The sequence below is a fragment of the Phalangium opilio genome, unplaced genomic scaffold, assembly GCF_054372755.1.
Source record: "Phalangium opilio isolate 3A_F unplaced genomic scaffold, DU_Popi_V2 ptg000070l_1, whole genome shotgun sequence".
NCBI lineage: Eukaryota > Metazoa > Arthropoda > Arachnida > Opiliones > Phalangiidae > Phalangium > Phalangium opilio.
In genome coordinates, this window is record NW_028324182.1 from 12460360 (window position 1) to 12467612 (window position 7253).

Genomic DNA, 7253 nt, shown 5'->3' on the forward strand with positions numbered 1-7253 from the left:
TGAGGTATATCGATTGAGAATCGAGAATATTTTGTAAATATAAAAACCTATGACAATATCTACAAGTGTGGAAAGAAAATAGAAAATAAAAAAACAAGATTTTTGATTTGTTTTTAACTACTTTAAAAATTTTCTAATTCCTATAAAAATAACGTTATTGATATTTTATTAGCGACCAGCGCTAATTTTATTTATTTTTTTTGTTAGTGGTTAATTAACTTGGTTTATCGTATTTATTTTTGTTAGTTAACGAGTTTTAACCATTTATTGGGACGTAAAGGCACTTATTATAACACTTTTATTGCATTTTTTTAAACGTTTTCGAAGTTTAAGGCGCATTTTTCTATTTAAAATTAAAAAAAGAAGAGATCAAATTAAGGTCATAGATTCAAGATGGCTGATAATTTCGCTGCGTCATCATGGATGGCAAGGCCGCTAGGCTTAACAATTTGACCATGGTGAAATCCCTAAGCTTATCTTGATAAAAGTATTAGTGTCCTTGTAGAGAATTCAGCGTTTGGTGTTAGATAGTAGCAAGTTTTTTTTTAAGTATAAACAGTAAATAATCTGAGATAAATCTCGATTTTAAAAAATAATTTACAAGGCTACTAACATAAATTTTACTTTAGTATAAACAAATGCTTAATTATTAATTCCGCGTATAAAAATATAATGTGGGAAATGAATTTACATATCTTTTTTTCACGATAAGCGAAAGTTTGTAGCATTTTGATATTTAAATTTTATCGCCGCTTAAGAAAGTTTTTATTTTAATTTATAGCAACTATTTTTAAGCTCAAGCGTTTAGGTTCACTTTTATTTTATGTGGAATAACCGGACCAACCATTGGGATCTCCTTGTAAGCCTTGGTATTCATTATGATCGTAGTAAGGCGTTGAAGCGTAGGCTAAAGCGTAAGCGCTATAGAACGGTTGATTAGGCGGGGTCAACGGGGTCAAAGTTGACATGGTTGACGGCATATCCTCCGCCGGGACGCAAGAAGCGAGAGTAGTTGGTCCAGGACCTTCTCCGAGGTAATGCTCTCTAGTTGCAGTTGGACGTCTTAAAGGTCCTCCATATCCTGACAAGGTCAAATGCGTTGACGTTGGCGCTGACCAATAAGATGACGAGGATGAACTCCCGAAGATGTTGGAATTGGCTACTGTTAATGGCGGTGGAGGAGGAAGAGACGGTGCCACCGGAAGTTGGGGTGGTGGTGGAGGAGGGTTTTCGTTGTTTAAAGTAGCAGTTGCCGCGTGATTGGGATCCGGGGGTAAGTACTGATCCAGTTCAGAAGTATCGACCGCTTCCAGAGCGTCCGAACTTAACTGCGTCACGTCCACGTGACTAAAATCTATCGGTTGGCCCGATGCTTGAGATCCAGCGGCCCCTGAAACCAGAGTGTCTTTGTAACAACTGCATGGTTTTAGACATTATTCAACTTACCACCTCTCTTTCTATAAACCCGTCTCGTCCGACCTCCACGAACCACTTGGAATTGTCTATCGGCCATGGACGAAGTGCCGTTGGACCTTTCAGTCTCACCCTCTTTCTTGACGTCGTGTCCAGCGGCGTTGTAGTTGGGACCATCGTCTCTGGGCGTAGTTGGTGGGGTTGGTGGACCTTGCGGAGATAAGGAATCGGACAGACCAGCCATCCTCGACTCGGAAACTCCTCGAGACATTCCCCTGCAAATCATTTAAGAATATTAAGCACAAGTACTCTGTGGTATCAATTATAGTTTATTGGTGACGTAAATAGTGACCTAGATGCGCTACAAGGTTTTCGAACCACCCACTTGACTTTAATTTTAATTGTGAAAAAGTCGTAACCATTTTTCCTTTCGCATCAAACCAACCCATTTCCCTTTTTAAATGCGCTTATTCTTGTTCCTGCCAATATGGTTAATGCAGCGTAAGGCGCGTATTAACATTCAAACCACAGGCTTCATACTCTGAATTCATTCATAATCTCACTTCGAACACGCGAGAGAAAGCTTCCTTACGTAAGGGCTTGGAAAATATAAAAATTAATTAAAAATCTAATCCCCCCGTTTTTGGAAAGCAACGGAGGGAGGCTTTCATATTTCTTTTGAAGTTGACCAGATGTCTCGGATGGCCCAGGCGCGCGCCTTCGACGAGAAGCCAGTCTTTTTGACGACGTAATATCACTTTTACTGGTGGTGGTCCCTTCACTACCTTTACTAAGTACTAAACTCGTATGATGGTGCAGTTTTTTTTTTTTTTGTAATTCTTTTCCACGATGAAAAAAATGTACAACAGTATCTGTTGGTCGTCAAGGGTCCCCGAGAGCCGAGACTAACCAGGAAAAATGCTTTTCTGCTAAATTCTTAGGCCTCGGACTGACATTTTTTCGTCGTGTTAACGTTAGACTTGGCGCAATTTTATTTTATTCGCTTTCTGGAGCGTCGTAAGTAACTCGATCCAACTGTGACGTATTTTTTGTAGGAATTTTGACGCTCGGCTCGACTATTATGGCGCACGCGCCTCTAGCTCTCGCTGTATCTTTATTCTAATCTTTCTTTCTTTCTCTTTTCGGTCCTGTAAGTCTAGTTTAGCGAATTTATTACTAAGGCGGTTCTAGCCTAATCCGCGATTGGAAACTAAACGAATTCGATACGCCTTAGCGAGACATAAAGTAAATAAAAAGAACGCGGCAAGTCTTTTTACTCTTTGGGCCCCCAACGCTTTCTCTATTTGATTTATAGCAAAGCTTGCTGAGATTTCAACGTATTAGATAAGAGGAAGTTTGAGGATAGGATCAAAATACTTTTTTTCTCCCGTTTGGCAATTGACAAGAGACAGTGACGTTTCGAAATCAGGCCAAGTTCTACGTGTTGAACTTTTTTCTCCTGATTCCGATAGTCATCTCTACAGTCTGTATGTCACCCCAAGTCCTTCCTGTCTGTCTAGCTATAGTTTTCTCGAATTTTATAAAAAATATCGAAGCCCATATACCTGAATGTAGTTGAAGTAGATTGATTTTTGGTCTGAGAACATCCTTTTTCGTATTTTCCCTTTTGATTTTTGCTCGTTTTGCCATTGTTAGGAGGAGGAGGAGTGTTGCTTCCGTGATTATTGGCCGTCTTTCTTCGACGTGGTTGATACTTGTAATCCGGATGTTGGCATTTGTGAATTTGTCTAAGTCTTTCGGCTTCCTTCACAAACGGTCTCTTCTCCGATTCCGTAATTGACCTGAGCAAGAAAATGTTAATCTTAATTAAAACAAGAATTTCGTCATTGAACTCGTAAAAATTCTCAACATTTCTGTCCTTTGACGGAGGACACCCTTTTATCTCGTACCATCTTGACACGTATTCCCGGGCCGGGCCCAAACAAACTTCCCTATAGTGTAAAGATAAGACGTTTTCTTTGGTTTGTAGCTTACTTTACTGGGATCTTTGGGAAGATGCCCGAGTGAACGGTTCAAAGAATTTGCGTTCTAGAATGTTTGAGAGAGAGAGATACGGCGGAGAGAGGGACAGGAGCCACCCTCACTAAGAGGAACAGAAAGTACTTGGCGATAGTGAAGGAATCAAAATTGACGTTATCTTTCAAACGTTGATGCGTTTTAGGGTATCGCGATTGGCCCAATGTGTGGGATTACGCGTGTTTCGCTTGCTGTTGTCAATCAGCCAAACTGAGAATCCCATCCTCCCCCTCCTCTACACTCTTGACATCTTGAAGATGGATGCCGTGATATCAACGAACATACTATAGATCTTGCTTTTTCGATACATTCGGGGACATTGATTCTCTTAGCACCTTTAACGCACGAACGGTTTATATATACAATAACATTAATAGAAAAAATGACTACACACGATGTAATGTCGATGTTATTTTCAAGAAATCCTAAAACAAATCAAAATACTAGCTGGCCAAACAAATAGGTATCAGAGCAACGTTGAAATCCTAATTCTACATAAGAGAAACCGCAAAAAAAAAAAAAAAAAGTGAAAACCTCGTGTTGGGAGGGCCAGGTTCGGGTCTTAACCTAAAGATTAAATTTATCCCTGAACTCGTAAACGTAAAATTTGTGACTCTATTTTTAATCCTGATATACTTTTGTCAAAGTAAATGTCGCGGTTACATTAAACGAATCCTGGTAGGGTGAATTCCCCCTTCAGGAAAATTCGCAAATGAGATCAGGATTTTTGAATCCCCCACTAACTCTGGCGTCGACCGCCAGATGCGCTCAGCCGACCGCGAAACGCGAAAGCTACGTTACTCGGTCGTCTTTAAAATTTCTTTCCTTGCTCATCCTCCTCTATCTTGGCTTCTCTGTGGTACTTGAAGGATGCTTTTAGGGATCTCTTAGCGGAGAGAGAGGGAGAGAGAGAGAAGCCAAGGAAGGAAAGGGTCTCAACAGGTGATTCACGGGGGATACCTCCTCGTAACATCTTTCTTGACGGATTGGGAATTTCTTTTGAAAAATACCGCCCCGTTTCTTATTAGGGAGTTAATCTTTAAATAACTAACTTTTGCTCCCGAATGGATGGGGAGGTTTTTTAAAATTATGATTTTTCACTCTCTTATAGCCTTATTTGTCAGAAAGTTAGACCCTAAATTCAACCAACTAAATTTGCAAGCACTTTCAGGAAGCAATAATATATTAACTGGAATGCATACAGCTCTGAGAAAAATGGCTACACAAGGATTCTTAGTAGCCGTATACATTCCTAATATTATAAAAAAAAACCCTTTGCTCTATTAGAATATTGTCTCATCGTAAGGCATCGAACCAAAGAGGCTGTATGTACAACCCACAACGATCAGGTCCTTCTCTTACGAAAGATAATTCGCGCTTCAATTAGACTTAAGGCGAATTTATGTCTATGTACACCCAAACCCAGAATGAAGACAAAAGTTAGTAAAAAAAAATTAGGCAATGTGGAAAATGTTCTTTTTAACAATTCCGTCCCCTGTCCTCGCCCCCCAATCCGAAAAGGTCAAATTTTTTAACAATATTGCATCCCTGCATGCTCACGCATAATTCTTTGACTTTTTAAGGGTCGGATAACGAAAAAATCCAAGCAAGACCTTAAAAAAATTATGACTGGTGGTTGGGTTGAATGACTAAGAATTTACAGAGCTCGCGCCAGGCCTCCTTGAAGTTTGTAAAAGAGTGATAGTTGAAACGGCTAAGCCTAATCTTAACACGCGTTTTATAATTAAAAGACTTTCGGTGACGAAGTTTCCAGTATTTTATTGTCGGAAGCCGTTTAAAGTAAGAGACAAAGAAAGAAGACCGACTTATCAAAGAATTTATGAAAGATTCAATTTTAAACGGAACGGAAATGTGATGAATAATTTGGAATGCGTTAACCCCAGTGTCTCTTGACGTAAGTACTAGTTATGTAGTTCCTTGTTTATCCTGTAGATTTAGACCTTTTTACCTTATTAATGAATCAGTGGTCGCGTTAGGATCAAAGGGAAATTTTCTACAGACTTAAGGAAGCTGTGATACAGTGATATCATCCCAGAGGATTTGAAATATTTTATATGAAAGTTCAAGAGTATACTATAGTGTCATGTCAGTGAAATGGTTTATGTTGTAACTTCGTCAGAAGCTAGCTATATAGCTACGGGGAGGGACGGCTATCATATTTTTTATCCTCATCTTGAAACTGAAAGGTCCGATTTTTTATTATATAAACATAGAGTTGTGAATATTTTATTACTTGGGGGGACTTTTAGCTAGCAACGGGAGGCCACGGTAATGTAAAGTCTTTGGATTTAAATGTGTTGAGGATTAAAGTTTGGGGGTCAGTGCAACTCATTCAATAATAATAGTTAGGGTTGAGTCAACTTGAAGAGTCTAATTTGTAACTGTGTTTATAATTACAACTATCGTGCTAAACTATAAACAGATCTAAAAGTTTATTTTTCAAAATCTACGGAGGGTTCCCTCTCCTCCTTCCCCTCTTGTAAAATTTAAATTTTGAGATATTTCAAAATTATGCAAATTAGACAGACTCACCTCCATAATTTTCCAAGTGTCTTTGATAACTCGGCGTTATGAAGATGCGGGTACTGGTCTGATAATTTTCTCCTGGCGGCTTGAGCCCATACCATGAAAGCGTTCATGGGTCTCTTAACGTGACCTTTTCTTTTACCCCCATCTTCCGTTCCTTGACCTTCCGCGCTTGCCCTGGCGGCAGCTTCCGCTTTAGCCGCTGCTGCTTTGGCCGCGGCCTGCGCAGCCGCTGCGGTTACCAGTGACCAGTCGTATCCATCCAGGACTTTAGAAACCGCGTCTTTACGCGTAAAGATAAGTCAAAAAGAAAACTGATGTAGCCGAAATGGTTTCCATCTTTCCCAAATAAGATCGAGTCAATAGGATTTGAGCTTACCTTGAATCGCGGCTGGAACGGATTCTTCATCGGAAGATGATGGACAGTTGGACGAAGATGCCCCGTTAGAATTCCCGGGAGAACTAGCCTCCGCTTCGCTACACTCCATCCCTACGGGGTCAACCCCTTCACGCGTGTATTGTCTATATTCCTGGCACGATTAATATCAGATAAGATGCCAATACTTAAAAAATTAAAAAACAACCAGAGTTTTAATTTAAAACATACTTTTAATTCAAATTAAGGGTAAAACACTACGCGAAACTCGAGTACTCTTTCAAATAATGGTCCGCAGTGCACGCACTCTTTCTAAGCCGTACCACTCTAGTGCAGCTTTTTGAAAAGCGGCCAAAGTCAGAAATCGTTTTCCCGACACCCCCGTTTCTCCTCTCTCATCCCCCGACTCCAGCTTTTTCCCCTTAGCAGGATTAGGATAAAAAAACTACTTCCTTCCGGATGAAAAGCATGATTTTAGAGGCAGTGGAGGAGATGAAGAGAGAGGCGGGAACCATTTGGAATCCTGCCTCCATCATAAGTTTCATTGGGTAACTTTGACGTCAATCAGAATTATTTTCTTTTTTTCTTGTTATGGTTTTGATTTTAGATAAATTTTAGAGTTAGGTACTTCGTAATTCCCCCCCCCCCTTCATTTAGAATTAGAAAATCCGAGGAAAAAAACCTTAGAGAAGTTTTTGTTTATATCACGGATTAATTAATGATACAGGGGCAAACATTAAATTATGTATCATATATATAATTTGAAATTGGCAAACTTTATACCAGAATTAGGCTTAGCTTCGTCTTTTATAAATATTAGGCTTAGCGTACGATTTGAATATTAGGCTTAGATGCATGCTTTATAAATATTAGGCTTAGC

At 39.6% G+C, this 7253-nt stretch overlaps 1 protein-coding gene across 1 annotated transcript; it reads right to left on the reverse strand.

The window, feature by feature from the left end:
• Positions 1-236: 236 nt before the first annotated feature.
• LOC149661708 (uncharacterized) lies at positions 237-7024 on the reverse strand. The gene is made up of 5 exons (XM_089843281.1): positions 6377-7024; positions 6004-6280; positions 2979-3215; positions 1447-1688; positions 237-1390 (listed from the first exon to the last, which is right to left on the reverse strand). Exons 1-5 carry the CDS (start codon positions 6483-6485, stop codon positions 822-824), a joined length of 1434 nt encoding a protein of 477 aa, XP_089699407.1. The 5' UTR covers positions 6486-7024; the 3' UTR covers positions 237-821.
• Between the last annotated feature and the right edge of the window lie 229 nt (positions 7025-7253).

Coding starts and splice junctions, on each gene's coding strand:
- LOC149661708 (XM_089843281.1), bottom strand. CDS start 6,485: ATGGAGTGTAGCGAAGCGGAGGCTAGTTCTCCCGGGAATTCTAACGGG. Junction 6,281..6,376: donor CGTTCCAGCCGCGATTCAAG/GTAAGCTCAAAT, acceptor TTACGCGTAAAG/ACGCGGTTTCTAAAGTCCTG. Junction 3,216..6,003: donor ACACTTGGAAAATTATGGAG/GTGAGTCTGTCT, acceptor TTTCTTGCTCAG/GTCAATTACGGAATCGGAGA.